Genomic DNA, 17,868 nt, shown 5'->3' with positions numbered 1-17,868 from the left:
CTCATATATGAGTTTTATTTAAACTGTTACAAGCTTATAACCGATATGGACCGTCACAAAATGAGAATTTGTGTTCTATGGGCAGTTTGCCAATTTGAGATCTCATGTCCCTTCGGGATGAGTTGAAAATCATTGACTTTCACTCTCTTTTCACATCCGAAAGGATGAAATAAATTGATTCTAGTCAGGTGAATTTTTGATCACTTTATGACCATTGAATCTATGATGTCTGTGAGAGACACACTTTATGGCTTTATGCACACTCGGGTAGTGGAGTTATTATTCGTGTTTTCACCTCCTCTCTCTCCCTCCCTCCTTCTCTCCTCTCTTGTTGCTTTGATTTCCATAAAGTTAATAACAGTACTTTCAAAGTTGCAATCAGTGTGTCTGTATTCATTACATTTATTCGTTAGAAAATTCTCCACTGCATAACCAAAAAGTAAAAAAACGCCCGTTTTGTTGACATCCCCATTTTTCTAATGATTTACTTCTACTTTAGCAAGCTCACAAGTGGGCGGTTTCCAGATTGTTTGAGTTTCATCTAAATTTCACTTGGAAAAAAATGTGCTCAACTCAAGGAAAAGTAAGTTGGAGTATCTTGGTGATTATGGTGGCAGTAAGTTGTAAAACAGTGAGTTCAGAGTTGCCTGATCAGAGTATAATGTTTGCAATAAATGAGGAAATTGGTGTACCAGGGTGGGGTGTAAACAACTCTGATTATTGTTACTGGACAGGAATCCAATGTGGTGTTAACCAAACTGTGCAAATTTTTGATCTTTCTAACAGATGGCTTAGAGGTAATGTCACTCTAATCTCTGAACTTAAAGCATTAAAATGGTTAGACCTTTCTAGTAATTACTTTACTGGCCCAATTCCTGCTGCTTTTGGTGACTTGACTCACCTTGAGTTTCTTGATTTGTCTGTTAACAAGTTTGGGAGTAATATTCCACTTGAGCTTGGTAATCTCAAAAATCTAAAAGCACTCAACCTTTCTTACAATTTTCTGGTTGGTGAAATTCCAAATGAACTTGAAGGATTAGTCGAGTTGCAGGAGTTTCAGATTTCTGGTAACAGGTTCAATGGCTCAATCCCTCAGTGGGTTGGTAATCTTACAAACCTTAAACTATTTGCAGCTTATGAGAATTCTTTTGGTGGTTTAATTCCTGATAATTTGGGTTCTGTTTCCCAACTTGAGCTCTTGAATCTTCATTCTAATCAGCTTCAAGGGTCTATACCTGAGAGCCTCTTTTCTAAAAGGAGCTTGGTGTCTTTGGTGCTCACACAAAATAAATTGACTGGGACGATTCCTGATTCCATCGGAAGCTGTGACAATCTTTCGAGCATTCGTGTTGGTAACAATAATCTCACAGGCAACATTCCTAAAACCGTTGGGAACATAACCAGCCTTACATACTTTGAGGTTAACAATAACAATCTCTCTGGGGAGTTAGTAGTTAACTTTGCTCGTTGCTCGAATCTGACTCTTCTTAACTTGGCCTCCAATGGGTTTACTGGGAGCATTCCTCCTGAGCTTGGACAGCTTGCTAATTTGCAAGAACTAATTTTTTCAGAAAATAGCTTGTTTGGGGACATACCGGAATCTGTTCTCCATAATAGATATCTGAACAAGCTAGACCTGAGTAATAACAGGTTCAACGGCTCCATACCAGTGGATATATGCAGCACCTCCAGATTGCAGTTCTTGCTGTTGAGTCAGAACTCCCTCAGGGGAGAGATACCCCACGAGATTGGAAGTTGTGTCAAGTTGTTGGAACTGCAACTGGCTAGTAATTATCTGACCGGGACAATCCCTCCTGAGATTGGTCGTCTTAAAAATTTGCAGATAGCCTTAAACTTGAGTTTCAATCATCTTCACGGACCACTACCATCTGAGTTAGGGAAGCTTGACAAGTTAGTTGCCTTAGATGTGTCTAACAACAGGCTTTCTGGGCCAATCCCGACAGCCCTCAAAGGCATGCTGAGTTTGCTTGAAGTGAATTTCTCTAACAATCTGTTCGCCGGTCCAATACCAGTTTTTGTACCCTTTCAAAAGAGCCAAAATTCAAGCTTTCAAGGCAACAATGGGCTATGTGGTCAGCCGTTGAGTTCTTGTGGCAGTAATGACGATGAGGAGGATAACTACCCTCGCAAGGTTTCTTATAGAATCATATTAGCTGTTATTGGTTCTGGCTTGGTTGTTTTTATTTGTGTCACGGTGGTTGTTTTGCTGTTTATGATGAGAGAAAGGCAAGAAATATCAGCCAAAGATGACGGAGTTATCGATGACAGTGCTAACAACAAACCACTGATAGCGGCAGGTAATGTCTTTGTTGATAATTATAGGCAAGCGATAGATTTTGAAGCAGTGGTGAAGGCGACGTTCAAGGATGAAAACAAGCTAAGTAGTGGGACATTTAGCTCAGTTTTCAAGGCCACAATGCCCTCGGGGCTCGTTCTCTTGGTAAGAAGTCTTAAGTCCGTGGACAGGAGCGTAACCCAGCACCAGAACAAGATGATCAGGGAAGTAGAAAGGCTAGGTAAGTTATGCCATGATCATCTGATGACACCCGTGGGTTTTGTCATCTATGAGGATGTAGCTCTCGTGCTTCATGAACATATATATATGAGTAATGGTAGTCTGGCTCAACTAATTCATGAGAACACCAAGAAGCTTGAGTATGAACCTGACTGGCCCACAAGGCTCTCAATTGCCAATGGAGTAGCGCAAGGGTTGGCATTTCTACATAGCGTGGCGGTTATTCACCTTGATATCTCTTCTGGCAACATTCTGCTGGACGCTAATATGAGTCCTCGAGTTGCTGAGATCGAGATATCGAAGCTTCTAGATCCTTGCAGAGGAACAGCAAGTATTAGTGCAGTTGCAGGCTCATTTGGTTATATTCCTCCAGGTTTGTGTTGCATTTACGAGCTCCTAATATTCCCCAAGTTTATACTAAGTTCAAGTGATTGACAACTCTTTTGCTGATAATCAGAATATGCGTACACAATGCAAGTGACTGCACCTGGGAATGTGTATAGCTATGGCGTGATCTTACTTGAGATTCTCACAACACGGGGGCCTGTGGATGAGGACTTTGGTGAGGGGATTGATCTGGTGAAGTGGGTTCAAAATGCAGCTCAGAGAGGGGAAACGCCAGAGCAGATACTTGATGCAAGGCTGAGCACGGTTTCATATGCCTGGAGAAAGGAAATGCTGGCCACATTGAGAGTTGCATTGCAGTGCACTGAGAGCACACCAGCCAAAAGACCCAAAATGAACAAGGTTATTGAAATGCTTCAAGAGATCAAAGAATAACAACTCATACTCAAGGTCCTCAGAATCCTCAGTTCTCAGTCCCTCGTTTCCTCTAAATTTCTGGTAATTTTTCAACCTGAGTTTATATATTAGCTTATTTGTTATTTATTTCTGCAATTTCTGCCTATAATGTGTTTGGTGTAGTGTATTGATTTGTCCTTCGACTACGCCTTATTGGGAATCTATTAGTTTAGCTAGTCTGATTGATTAGTATCGTGCTCTAATTGGATTTCTTGTTGAGTTTGACTGATATCTTCCAGTTTCATTTCTGAATTTTTGTAAGAATTTACGCTCTATCGAATTTGGTTTTCTGGGCTTTATTCTATTAAACTGTAGTTATGTTGCAAATCCGTTAAGGTACTTTCTTTAAGAGAGAGAATGAATAGGCGCATCCCTTCATTTAAGAGACACAATCACACAACCATTCATCTTATAACCGATTATATTAATATATAAATAGATGTGATGTTGTATTGTAATTACCACTTCAAGGGCTGATGTGTGGTAGTTTAATTTACTTCAGGTTTGAAAATACGGGATGATCTCTACTATTTTCCTTAGAGCTTTTCTATAGACACCAAGAGAGTAGTGCTTTCACATAATCCTTTTGTTTGAATGGGAGAGATTCGGAAGGAATGAGAGGGTGATAAAAAACCCTTGTATAGTAAGTTGGTTGGAAGAAATGGAGGGATCCATTTTCCCTAATGCAATCCTAATTAAAATCCCTCTCGACCTAGGTAGACTTGGGCTGAAAGTATCTCCTTTCTACAGTTATCCAAAAAACTGTAAATCTTAGTATACTTAGCTCCTTTTGGTCACAAAGGATCGATCATCTGCTTTAATATGGGAAATAGCACTACTGGATGAAATGCTTTAAGTGTCCCAGAGAGGTCTCGATTTCTTGAATTTCGCCCTAGCTTACAGAGTTACAGCATGTTATGTAGTACTTCATATAAGCGAGTAGCTACTGCCTTATGGACTGCAAACATGAATGGCAACACAATTTGTGTTTTTTTTTTTTTTTTTTTTTTTTTAAATATTTTGGACCAAAGAACCAGAGTTTCAAATTCCAGTGCAGTGGACTGGAAATGTGGTGCCTGGGGGTGAATAATAAGACACGTTATACGAGTCACATAGTTATGGTTGACCATTGACACAAGTGTTTTAAAAGTCTGTCGCAGGAGCCTTGGCATATGGTGCACCACTTTGCTACTTGACACCAATATTGCTTGTTTCTGCTTCATGTCACCATTTTACTTTAACCAGAATAGCATGCTTTACGTCTTCTTTTCAGCAGGAGTCTAATAAATCCAACTTAGCTAGGCACCAATAAAGTGCCTCTTTCATGAACCTTTCGATACTATGGTTGCCACTTTGCTCCGGCCAAATAGTCAATATGGTATGACATTTTGCCCGTCAAAATGTCAAATAGCTTGAACAATAAGCTTTGTATACTGTGTTTATCATTGGATTGCTTCATCACTTCTTAGCTACAGTGGTATATTGGTTTCAGTATTTCGTTATGTAAACCATCAATAAACTTGTATTGATGCTAGGATATGAGAGAATTATGTAATTGAATGTTTATGATAAATTCATTAATCAAAACTTATGTTCATGATGATACAATCTCAAGTATTTATAGTAGTTAGATTAATCCAACTAACTCTAGTTTAGTATAACTAACTCTATGTTTGTTATCACAAACTTATAACTAACCATGAGGTTTTATATGTCAATATTCCCCCCCTCAAGCTTGAGATGGGGTAGAAACTAATCCAAGCTTGCTAGATAAAAACTGATGTTGGTTAGCTCCCAATGCCTTGGTCATTATATCAGCAATTTGTAGACCTGTTCTAATGTGTTTGGTTACCAGAAATCCTTCATCTTGCTTATCCCTCACATAGTGACAGTCAATACTGAGATGCTTAGTTCGCTCGTGGAAAACTGGATTCATGGAGATGTGCTGGGCAGCCTTATTGTCACAGAACAGTGGGATAGGTTTAGGTACTTCAATGTGAAAATCTTTTAGCAAACTATCAAGCCATACTAACTCAGAACTTGTATATGACATGCTGCGATATTCTGATTCTGCACTACTCTTTGAAACAGTCTTTTGTTTCTTAGTTTTCCAAGAAATCAAAGACTTGCCTAGGTAGACACAATACCCACTCAAGGACTTGCAGCTGAAAGAGCACTGACCCCAGTCTCCATTTGTAAATGCTGTCAAATGCAGGTCTGAGTCTGCTGCATAAAAGAGACCAGAATTGACTGTCTTCTTTAGATATTTCAAAACATGAATGGCAGCCTGAAAGTGAGGTTGCCTGGTGTGACGATTCGCACACTTGAACCCTTAGTTTTATTCATGCTTATGTAATTTCATTTCCCTTGTACATTTGTAGTAAGTAATTTCTTAGTTTAGCATAGTTTTAAAATAGCTTTATTTCCATAAATAGGTATATCGCTATTTCGAACTAAACTTGTAATTTCAATGTTTCTGCTACCAGGGACCAAACTATCAAATTTGCCTCTATGAGAGGTGCTAGTCAATCAAAAACCGCTTCTCATCCAAAAGCTTGTTGTTGCTTGTTGCTTGCTTTCAATAATCGTATTGCTTACTTTTATTGCTTTCGTGTGTCGGACTTGATAATCGTGACTAGGATTCCCGACACACACCGACCAGAGACCGATTACAAATAAACTAATGATCCTTCACTAGAGCTTAACGCTCTCGCTTGCATTCTTGTCGTGTGTTAGACAAGGGTGCGCGCACGATCCGCTCAAAGGCCGGACCGTGACACCGGGCCGACCGACGAATTGGCTAAGGTCTTTGAATCGAATATGATATATCGAGGCCTGGTCATGTTTAAGTATAAGAGCACGCCAACCAGACGTCTACGAATTTCTCTGGATCCTGCAATAATAATGTAACGCCCGTAATTTCGGACCGTTAATATATTTGGAAGTAATTTATTAATCAAGTAAAATTTGATATTAATGTATTTAAAGTAAAAATAATTCAAAGAAATATAATTTTATTATATTTTGAAGAAAAGTATTTATTTTGATAGTTTCGAAAATCGTGACACCCTTAAATTTAGCGTTAAATAAATACGTAAATTCTACGGAAAAAGCGACGGGATATGTTTGTAATTGGTTCAACTAGATAAAACCTGTAATTTTCAAAATTTTCCTAAACCATTCACAAACAATTCCAACTTAAGAGTGCCCAAAAACGCAAATGCAAACCACTAATTTACATAACCCAACAAAAGTTGCGAGAACATAGAGATACAAACCCAAGGTAAAAGAGGGAGACATATGTCCCTTCAAAATATATACATAACCAAGAATTAAAAGGTTTACTACTAAAAATAGCCAAACTAAGTCCAAGGTTCTTTTGCTCACTAGCTCGTCTGTGTACCCTGAACTAAGCATCAAGTACTGTCAATCGCATTTTATACAAACACGAAAGCCACAATTCGGTGGGGAGTAACTTGAGTCCTCCCACCACGAAACGTCATATTTAATGTAACATGTAATGAAACATGTAAACAACATGATAAGTAATTCAATTATCAAGTATTCTAACATGTGAGCCCTAAAGCGACCAAACTAAACTATCATGTGAAACATATAACAAGTAGTAATCCAAACTTTATCAATCAGAATCGCTTACATCTCACCTATTACGAGTTCATAAAGTCACCATACAAGAAAGGGCAATATATCAAAGACAGGCATAAGTTCTTAGCACGGTCAATAGTCACTCAGTAACTCGAGTCTATACCACGAGGTAGGGAAGGTAATCGAACCGGTATCTTGGCTCGGCGGTTAATATTAATAAAACATGGCCAAGACACAACACAACCCTAGCCTAAAATCCTTGAGACCTAGACATGCGGATACACACCACCGCACCCAAGACCCACAATTTTTCTAAAACAAAGTGAGTACCCTAAGGAGTCCACCAAAGGGTTGGCTAGTACTTAAGTTGACCACTTACTCTCAAAATAAGTAACGAGGTCATGCCCCAACTTGGATATAAACCCACCAAGTCGGGAACACAAAGGCTATTAAGCGGTGAACATATACTCGTCAAAGACTATAAAGACCTATCTATGATGAAGGCCGAAATACTCACCTAGGACCTAGTCCCGACTAGTCTCAACTTGAATACTTTAGCCCACACCACACCGGACAAGTAAGACACCCACTTAACCATAAGAGGGCAAAGAGTCCAACTTATTACCAACATAAATGCTAACATTCTATCATGTGAAAGGCTATATAAATGTCTATTCAAATGAGACAATCCAACAATATCCTCAATAAGTATTCAATACCAATTTCCAATTCTAACAATATTAACCATATCAAAGGTTTCGGGAAATCTAGGGCCGTTTCTACAATATAAGAAGCTACTTAAATCAACTAACTACATATGTGAAATAAAAACTTGATAAATGGCCTAAACAAGAAAAAGGCCGATTATCCAATTCATATAAAATTTCATCCAACCGAATTTTTACCCGCAACCCTGACCTGCGACAGTACGGGTTAAATTGCGGTGACCAATCACACTGATTGGTGACATCGAATCGGTCAAAGGGACCAAGGCTCGATTTCGGCATAATCATCCAACATTACAATTATCGCTATATAATTCATTCTGAGCCTAATCTTTACAATTTCATTTTCTAACCTATACTAACATATGCAACTACCAATATAAACATAATTTTTACCTTTAACATAATTTTTACTACTAATATGATTTAATTCAAAAGTGTACTCATATGTAACTCATACTATGACATTAATAAACCCGAAATGACAAATATGCATGGAAAACCGCGAAACATGCAACGGACCAACCCGGGCCAGCCGTGGGCTGCCATGGGCTGCCGGGCTCACTTCGCCGCCACCCCACACCTCCATTTCTCCATTTTTGTTGGTTTAACACCGTCGAAACATAATTAATCGTTCCCAATACTAACATGTTATCTTAAACTAACAAAAGACATGCATGCAACCCATTTTAAACATGTGAAAATTTACTACTCAACCAAAAATCACAAAAACATACAAAAAGCAAAGAATGTGACGATTATTCGTCGAGTAACTCGAAATATGTTACCTTAAGCTAGAAAATGAGCAATTAGCACCTTGAATACCAACCCTAATCTGCCAACTAACCACTATCTTCGAATATATACGAGTCCCCAAACTCGTCTTCCAAATCTTCACCTAAATAAACAATAAAAACACAAAAATAAGCATAAAAACCGAAATTTTGCCCAAATTCGTCTTAAATCAACATCAAGAAAACTGAAATTAAAATATACCAGGATGTAGATCTTGAAGAGAGGATTCCGAAAATATAAATTATGCGAAAATCCGACTAGAAACGAGTGAGTTATGACGAAAATAGCTTGGATTTTGTATAAAAATGGTGTTTAAAGGTTTAGGAAAATGAAGAATGAAGAAGGAGGTGTGTTTGGTAAGAAAAATCAGAAAAATGGAAGGGGAAGGGGGTGTGCCGCGTGAAAGGAAAGGAAAGGAGGAAGGGAGCGGGTTTAAGTCGGGATTTTACGAGTCGGTTTTGGCCCGTTTCGATAATAATTAGAACCGCTTGTCAAATGCAAATTCCGACAAGACCAAAGTTCTTAAACACGAGATTACAAGAAATTGAATACTCATACGACCCATTTCCAAAATCGTTTACCCAATTTTCAAAAGAGTTGTAATTTTTCCCGATATGCCCATTTTTCGAAATAAAAAGTTTTTACACGGTTTAAACTATTTTTAAACATTTCGAAACTATCAAAATAAATACTTTTCTTCAAAATATAATAAAATTATATTTCTTTGAATTATTTTTACTTTAAATACATTAATATCAAATTTTACTTGATTAATAAATTACTTCCGAAATATATTAACGGTCCGAAATTACGGGGCGTTACAATCACCCCTCCTTTTAAAAAGTTTCGCCCTCAAAACTTAGAAGGAGAAATTATAGTTATAAGAAAATATAGGTATCTTTTCAATGAAACGGTGATACTCTTGTTGATCAGACAAGAACATCCACATTCATATCAAGATAAAAAAAAAAAAAAAAAAAAAAAAATTATTTCTACACCAATAAATGAGAAAACCCATTATTGGGACGTCACCAACAACGAGATTTAACATTCACTAATGTTAAAACCATTGAAAATCATAAAAGCATTTTCAAAACTTTAGTTTAAAGTTCTATAATAAGAATAATATCTTTACTAATTATGATTAAACACGGCTTAGTAACTCGGAAAAAGAGTAAGAAAAGGAATATCTTACGAAATAAATTAAAATTTCATTTTCAAATCTTTAAAAATAGGTTAGGTTTGCAGAAGTGACATAAACTTTTATGAATGAATCGAAACTGGTAGCTTGAAAGTTTAGAAGTCGTACAAAAAAGGAAAGTAACTTAGATAGCATAAAAACAAAGTATGTTAAGAGAGCTCAAACTTAATCAACAAGAGAGCTATAATGAATTTCATGGGGTAAGAATTGAAGTCGAACTTAACAGGGTGTCAAAGATGGAGTTTCATAGGTTACCAACATCAAACTTATGAGAGGAGTATGATGAAGTAAGGAAGAGAGGTATGAGCGGTAACGCTCATAATCAAGGAAGAAGGGAGATTAGACAACAAGGAAACGCATGAGACACTCTTATCTCAAACAACAACATCACTCAAAACGGTTCCGAAAACTTCCTAACAACAAAACTCATAACCACATCACTCCCAAGGGTTTCTTCAATCGCTTATGTTACCTCTTCCTAATATATTCCCTGGAACAAGATATTTCACTATAAGTGTGACCTCATCGCTCCAAATCCTCAAACATCCCGAAACAACTTTCACAAGCCTAAGGTCAAGGCTTCCAACAAAGTTATATTCGTATCCAACTAGTGTCAACTATGGGTTCCTCAAATATTCTACAAGGTTCTCATTTCAAAACAAGGTAGTAACATACCAACCCCAAAATCCGAAAAATCAATAGGATCTCAAGTTCCTCTATCCTTTTACTTATTAAGGATTGCCAAAAGCGGAACTACACTCGGCTACACACGGACTACAACACCGTCCCATCATCTCAAGTACTCAATGCGACCTCAAGGTCTATAAAACTATAGGATTAACAAATTCTTCTCAATACTAAGTCTCTCTCAACTCAAGAACTCTCAAAAGCCAACTAATACCAAATCACATCACCAATCCATTCTGGTCATCAACATCCCCAAGGAGTATTCTTTCAAATTTGATATCCTAAACTTACTTACCATCAAATTCTCAAGGAACAAGGTCATAATTGTAACAACACTTTATCACCGCAGAGTTCCTAAAACCATAAATTGAAATTATGTTCCTTAGCCTAACAATTGGTGTCAACCATACCATTACCCTTTCTAGTTACCAAAACAAGTGCTAAAACCTCCCAATAATGTAGCTTACTCTCACTTCTCATACCATACCTCAAGTAGTAATCAATATCACTCACTAAAACCAACTAATAATCCCACATTTAACATTTCTCACACGGTAACATATACATTATTAAACCCTCATCTCCAAAGTGATTATGGAAGCCAATCACAAACTCGACTACTTAGTCAATCCTATATCCTCAAGTCACATCTCACTAATTCTGTAAACATGGTCAACAAGGTACCAACTATACTAAGGAAATAAGGAGTGATAACGGGATAGAGAAACGGTAAAATATTTTCGAAGGGTGCATGAGCCTGACAAGTTAGGAAACTAAGGAGTCGGACCGTAAAGATAACGGTTGGCAAAAATAAGAGGTACTCGAGTTAAGAAGATATCTCGGGCAAGAAGAAGACACGTAAACTTTGGCATAAAAACAGGGTTCAATGATCGTTAAAGAGAAAAAAGGAGAAAAGCGGCATAATGAAAGGGTTCCGCTTACCAAACACTCATCAAAGCTTATGATCGATATGGTAAGGTTACATCATTAAGGTGCTCAACAAGGCCTCAAAAGTCCACCAAATCATAGGACTAACAAGGACTCCACGAGGGTAGGTATTCCTCAACTCAATTGGTTCCAAGAGCCAAAATCAATTCACCACACAAATTCATTTGTTACCATCCAAGTCCCAAAGTATCTCCTTTACAATTCTCGTCATCGAACTTCACTTGCTATGTCATCCCCAAGTACCATGGCTTATTTACACTATCATCTCACCACTTCGTACTTCTAGTCTCCGATACCATAAATTAGAATCGCATCTTTGAACTCACGAACTACATCGATCAACTTTCCACCAAAATTCCCAAATTCAGATATGATTAATAAGGTCAACAAGGGCTACCTTATACTAGATTTGGTCAACTCAAAAGGTTTAACAAACTAACTAATTCCAAAGTACGATACCAATCCATTAAGCAACATCAATGTCCTATTGTATTCCTTTCAAGGCCCACAAGGATTAGTGCTAACTATCATTCCTTTAATTCTCCACAGGAAACATCGAGACTCTCAAATGAAATAGCTCAGGTTCATTCCATCTTATGTGCTATGGTAGTACCCATGCTCAATCATCTATAACAAACAAGCTCTCAATAGACATAAATCCCAAGGTGTTTCTCATTTCACTAAGTTCTCATATCAAGCACAACTAACAAGACTAACCAAAGGATCCCAAGTTATATTCTCCTATACAACTCAAACCCTAAACAATCAATTTCTCAACTCGTTCACGCCCTCCAATGATACATTCTCTCAAAGCGGGTTCTCTTGAACAAGGGAACTATCTGCGGAATAAAAGGAAGGTGTCCACAAGGACTCTTATTATAAGAAGAAAACGAACCAAGGATGAATCGGGAGAAAGAATAGAAGAGTAGTTACCAAGGCGAGAGAAGAGGAATTAAAAAGACGAATAAACAACGAGATTAACATTGGTTAGAACCTAACAAATAGCAATCACAAACAGACTACCACATAAAATCCTAAATCTACCCATCCTACCCATCTCTCAAGTTCATTATTTAAAGGTCAAGTGATTTTAAGTGGGGTGCACAAACGTGCGTCGGGAGCAACAAGCTCGATACCAATCTGTGACACCCTTAAATTTAGCGTTAAATAAATACGTAAATTCTCGAGAAAAAATCGACAGGATATGTTTGTAATTGGTTCAACTAGATAAAACCTGTAATTTTCAAAATTTTCCTAAACCATTCACAAACAATTCCAACTTAAGAGTGCCCAAAACCTGCAAATGCAAACCACTAATTTACATAACCCAACAAAAGTTGCGAGAACATAGAGATACAAACCCAAGGTAAAAGAGGGAGACATATGTCCCTTCAAAATATATACATAACCAAGAATTAAAAGGTTTACTACTAAAAATAGCCAAACTAAGTCCAAGGTTCTTTTGCTCACTAGCTCGTCTGTGTACCCCAACTAAGCATCAAGTACCTGTCAATCGCATTTTATACAAACACGAAAGCCACAATTCAGTGGGGAGTAACTTCGAGTCCTCCCAGCCACGAAACGTCATATTTAATGTAACATGTAATGAAACATGTAAACAACATGATAAGTAATTCAATTATCAAGTATTCTAACATGTGAGCCCTAAACTGACCAAACTAAACTATCATGTGAAACATATAACAAGTAGTAATCCAAACTTTATCAATCAGAACCGGCTTACATCTCACCTATTACGAGTTCATAAAGTCACCATACAAGAAAGGGCAATATATCAAAGACAGGCATAAGTTCTTAGCACGGTCAATAGTCACTCAGTAACTCGAGTCTATACCACGAGGTAGGGAAGGTAATCGAACCGGTATCTTGGCTCAACGGTTAATATTAATAAAACATGGCCAAGACACAACACAACCCTAGCCTAAAATCTCTTGAGACCTAGACATGCGGATACACACCACCGCACCCAAGACCCACAATTTTTCTAAAACAAAGTGAGTACCCTAAGGAGTCCACCAAAGGGTTGGCTAGTACTTAAGTTGACCACTTACTCTCAAAATAAGTAACGAGGTCATGCCCCAACTTGGATATAAACCCACCAAGTCAGGAACACAAAGGCTATTAAGCAGTGAACATATACTCGTCAAAGACTATAAAGACCTATCTATGATGAAGGCCGAAATACTCACCTAGGACCTAGTCCCAGCTAGTCTCAACTTGAATACTTTAGCCCACACCACACCAGACAAGTAAGACACCCACTTAACCATAAGAGGGCAAAGAGTCCAACTTATTACCAACATAAATGCTAACATTCTATCATGTGAAAGGCTATATAAATGTCTATTCAGCAGACAATCCAACAATATCCTCAATAAGTATTCAATACCAATTTCCAATTCTAACAATATTAACCATATCAAAGGTTTCGGGGAATCTAGGGCCGTTTCTACAATATAAGAAGCTACTTAAATCAACTAACTACATATGTGAAATAAAAACTTGATAAATGGCCTAAACAAGAAAAAGGCCGATTATCCAATTCATATAAAATTTCATCCAACCGAATTTTTACCCGCAACCCCTGACCTGCGACAGTGCGGGTTAAATTTGGTGACCAATCACACAATTGATCGACATCGAATCGATCAAAGGGACCAAGGCTCGATTTTCGGCATAATCATCCAACATTACAATTATCGCTATATAATTCATTCTGAGCCTAATCTTTACAATTTCATTTTCTAACCTATACTAACATATGCAACTACCAATATAAACATAATTTTTACCTTTAACATAATTTTTACTACTAATATGATTTAATTCAAAAGTGTACTCATATGTAACTCATACTAACTATGACATTAATAAACCCGAAATGACAAATATTGCATGGAAAACCGCGAAACATGCAACGGACCAACCCGGGCCAGCCGTGGGCCTGCCATGGGCTGCCCGGCTCTCGCCGCCACCCCCCCACCTCCATTTCTCCATTTTTGTTCGTTTAACACCGTCTCGAAACATAATTAATCGTTCCCAATACTAACATGTTATCTTAAACTAACAAAAGACATGCATGCAACCCATTTTAAACATGTGAAAATTTACTACTCAACCAAAAATCACAAAAACATACAAAAAGCAAAGAATGTGACGATTATTCGTCGAGTAACTCGAAATATGTTACCTTAAGCTAGAAAATGAGCAATTAGCACCTTGAATACCAACCCTAATCTGCCAACTAACCACTATCTTCGAATATATACGAGTCCCCAAACTCGTCTTCCAAATCTTCACCTAAATAAACAATAAAAACACAAAAATAAGCATAAAAACCGAAATTTTGCCCAAATTCGTCTTAAATCAACATCAAGAAAACTGAAATTAAAATATACCAGGATGTAGATCTTGAAGAGAGGATTCCGAAAATATAAATTATGCGAAAATCCGACTAGAAACGAGTGAGTTATGGCGAAAATAGCTTGGATTTTGTATAAAAATGGTGTTTAAAGGTTTAGGAAAATGAAGAATGAAGAAGGAGGTGTGTTTGGTAAGAAAAATCAGAAAAATGGAAGGGGAAGGGGGTGTGCCGCGTGAAAGGAAAGGAAAGGAGGAAGGGAGCGGGTTTAAGTCGGGATTTTACGAGTCGGTTTTGGCCCGTTTCGATAATAATTAGAACCGCTTGTCAAATGCAAATTCCGACAAGACCAAAGTTCTTAAACACGAGATTACAAGAAAATTGAATACTCATACGACCCATTTCCAAAATCGTTTACCCAATTTTCAAAAGAGTTGTAATTTTTCCCGATATGCCCATTTTTCGAAATAAAAAGTTTTTACGCGGTTTAAACTATTTTTAAACATTTCGAAACTATCAAAATAAATACTTTTCTTCAAAATATAATAAAATTATATTTCTTTGAATTATTTTTACTTTAAATACATTAATATCAAATTTTACTTGATTAATAAATTACTTCAGAAATATATTAACGGTCCGAAATTACGGGGCGTTACAAATAACTCCCCTGAATCAGTGCTAAGCTTTAGACCTCGTTGCATTGGAAAATTTGCAGTTTCTGCATTCTCCATTTTCATGTCACTTAGTATATCCAAGATATACTTTCTTTGGTTAATAAGCAGACCAGTCTCATTTCTAGAAATCTCTAGGCCCAAAAAATATCTTGCAGGTCCTAAATCTTTTTATAGAGAAAACTGTATCCAGTCCTTTCTTTATTCTCTGAATCTCTTGCTCTTCATTTCTAGTGAGTAAGACATCATCCACATACACCAGGGCCACTGTAAACCCTTTGGTTCCTGCATCTAACCTTGTAAACAAGGAGTAATCATGCTTTGACTGTGTGTACCCTTGTGATCAAATATTTGGAAAATTCTTTGTTCCATTGTCTAGATGCTTGCTTTAGGCCATAAAGAGACTTTGTAAGCTTTCATACTTGGCCTGGTTGCACTCTATATCCTTCTGGAGGTCTCATATAAACCTCCTCATCCAACTACCCATGTAAAAAAGCATTGTTGATGTCTAGCTGATACAATGGCCAGGCTTTTTCTTTGCTACCACGCTAACAATGCCCTAACGAGTTGTGAATTTGGCTCTTTGGAGAAAAGGTATGGGTATAATCCCTGTCCTTGACTTGATTGTAACCTTTAGCTACCAACCTAGCCTTGAATCTCACAACAAAAGATCTTTGAGCCCGATATTTTACACTACCGTCGGGCTAGAATTCACCTCGGCATTACCGTTCAAAGCGAGTTCAACGTAGCGGTCCAGGCAAGGAGACAGGCTAGAAGACTATATCAGGCGGACAGGGCATCATCTCGAAAATGCGATCAAGGTAAAACTCGGGTCGGGCATTATTATAAGTCAAAGACATCACAAAGAAGACATCAGGCATTGTCGTGGTACAACAAAGATACAACAGGCATTGTCGGGTACAACAACATACACGATCAGGCTTGCGTACAAAGCGGTTTGGCCTGGCAGGCATTGATCTGAGGCGAGAAGAGGTATCCGGGGATGAAGTGGACGACCAACATATAATATGGAGAAAATATTTACAAATATTGGGGGCTAAGCAATTAACCACATGTTGAAATAAACTAAGTCAAGGGTAGTTCCTATAATCAAGGGAGACTAAGTCCACATCTTTATAAGCATGAGGTGAAGATCAAAACCCTAGAAGAATGAGCATAAGGTAGCAGCAACTAATAAGGAAAAGTCAACTATATTTAAGGAGTCTTACCTACAAACTAGCAACAACCACCACATCTCAAGGAAGGGGTTGTTGCTCTCCAACGGTCACTATAAATAAGAAAGGATGAAGCTCATTCAAGGGACATCTTATCCCACTCTCATCTACTCTACCTTAAGCAAATACTACAATTATTTAGCAATTACAACATTGTTCTTATATTACGCAAAATACATAGTGAAATCCTCTCATGGCTTGGTGCCCGTGGTTTTTTCCCATTCAAGGGTTTTTCCACGTATAAATCATTGTGTCATGTCTCTTTTTATTATTCTTTACTTTTAATTTATCTCTTTTTACTTTATAATCAACCTTGCAAAGGTACAACCACAATACCATCATAATAGGATGATACTAGTTAACCTCACCATAATCTACCCTGGCAAGTAGGTATACCTAGAATGCCTGGCGGATTCAGCTGCGTAAAATCCGGTCAAAACAATTGGCGCCCACCGTGGGGCAACTAGTTTATCATTCCTATACATTATTCGCAATATCTTTTCTTCTCCACAACAAGTTTTGAGAGCTTTAAGAAAGATCGATACAAAAATTTCCGTCTCTACACTACAAACGTTGAATCCAAGAGAAATATTGTCAAGACAAGCTAGAAGCCCTTCCAATAACAACAAGTATAACATTGCTTAGGAGAATGCGGAGTTCAAGTGAAAATTTCTTTCTAAAGAAATTCAAAGATAAGTCTTTCTCATATCCAATACAAGTTTCGCAAACTCTAAACAATATATCTTAAAATTTTGGTACTTTGATCTTATTTCTACATTTAAATTTTAGATTTTGTTAATTCTAATAATTTTATGTTCTTAGGAAATTCAAAGCCTTGAACATCAAAATACAAGTCTGGCTGGACAACTTAGCCCCGACCAAAACAGCTTAAAAAGTCATACTGAAAGCGATGCTTGATCGGCCGGCAAAGACCAGTCTTATCGGGACAGGGAATGCTTACCAACACTATATAACGCAGAGCCAGGAACAAATCATAAGGGCTGTTCTAAGAAAATTTCATGCAGGGGAGAAAGTTCTACCAAGAATTATTGTGCAGGGCTACTATGATAGGTTGTCCTTCATTCCCCCTCATGGCTGATGCCTGGTCGTCATCTGCTAGCCTGGCTAGAATGCCCTGACCAAATGTTTCCAAGTCTGCACAAAGTCCGGTCGAATATAATTTATCCTGGCCCAACATAGGTGTTCAAATATTTCTACACAGATAAGTCCTTATCCTTTATATAACATTTAAATATATATGTCAACTAAGGATCAAAT

At 37.6% G+C, this 17,868-nt stretch overlaps 1 protein-coding gene across 5 annotated transcripts in view; it reads left to right on the top strand.

Annotated features, from left to right (window-relative positions):
* Positions 1 to 238: 238 nt before the first annotated feature.
* The window catches only part of LOC141641966 (leucine-rich repeat receptor-like tyrosine-protein kinase PXC3), a 38,320-nt gene continuing 20,690 nt past the window's right edge, over positions 239 to 17,868 (top strand). Inside the window, exons 1-3 of one of the 5 annotated variants that reach the window (XR_012543145.1) lie at positions 239 to 2,909; positions 2,994 to 3,379; positions 4,488 to 4,940. Coding sequence is in view for 1 of the 5 variants with exons in the window: in XM_074450607.1 (XP_074306708.1) it covers positions 563 to 2,909; positions 2,994 to 3,316 (2,670 nt within the window). In the remaining 4 variants the exon portion in view is untranslated. Of the gene's footprint in view, positions 2,910 to 2,993; positions 3,667 to 4,487; positions 4,941 to 5,552; positions 5,886 to 17,868 lie in introns of those variants that run through there. The other 4 variants (XR_012543144.1, XR_012543146.1, XR_012543143.1 and 1 more) reach the window with 4 other exon arrangements.

This window comes from Silene latifolia, chromosome 2 (genome assembly GCF_048544455.1).
Source record: "Silene latifolia isolate original U9 population chromosome 2, ASM4854445v1, whole genome shotgun sequence".
In the NCBI taxonomy this organism is placed as follows: domain Eukaryota; kingdom Viridiplantae; phylum Streptophyta; class Magnoliopsida; order Caryophyllales; family Caryophyllaceae; genus Silene; species Silene latifolia.
This window is presented reverse-complemented; position numbering and strand designations above follow the sequence as displayed.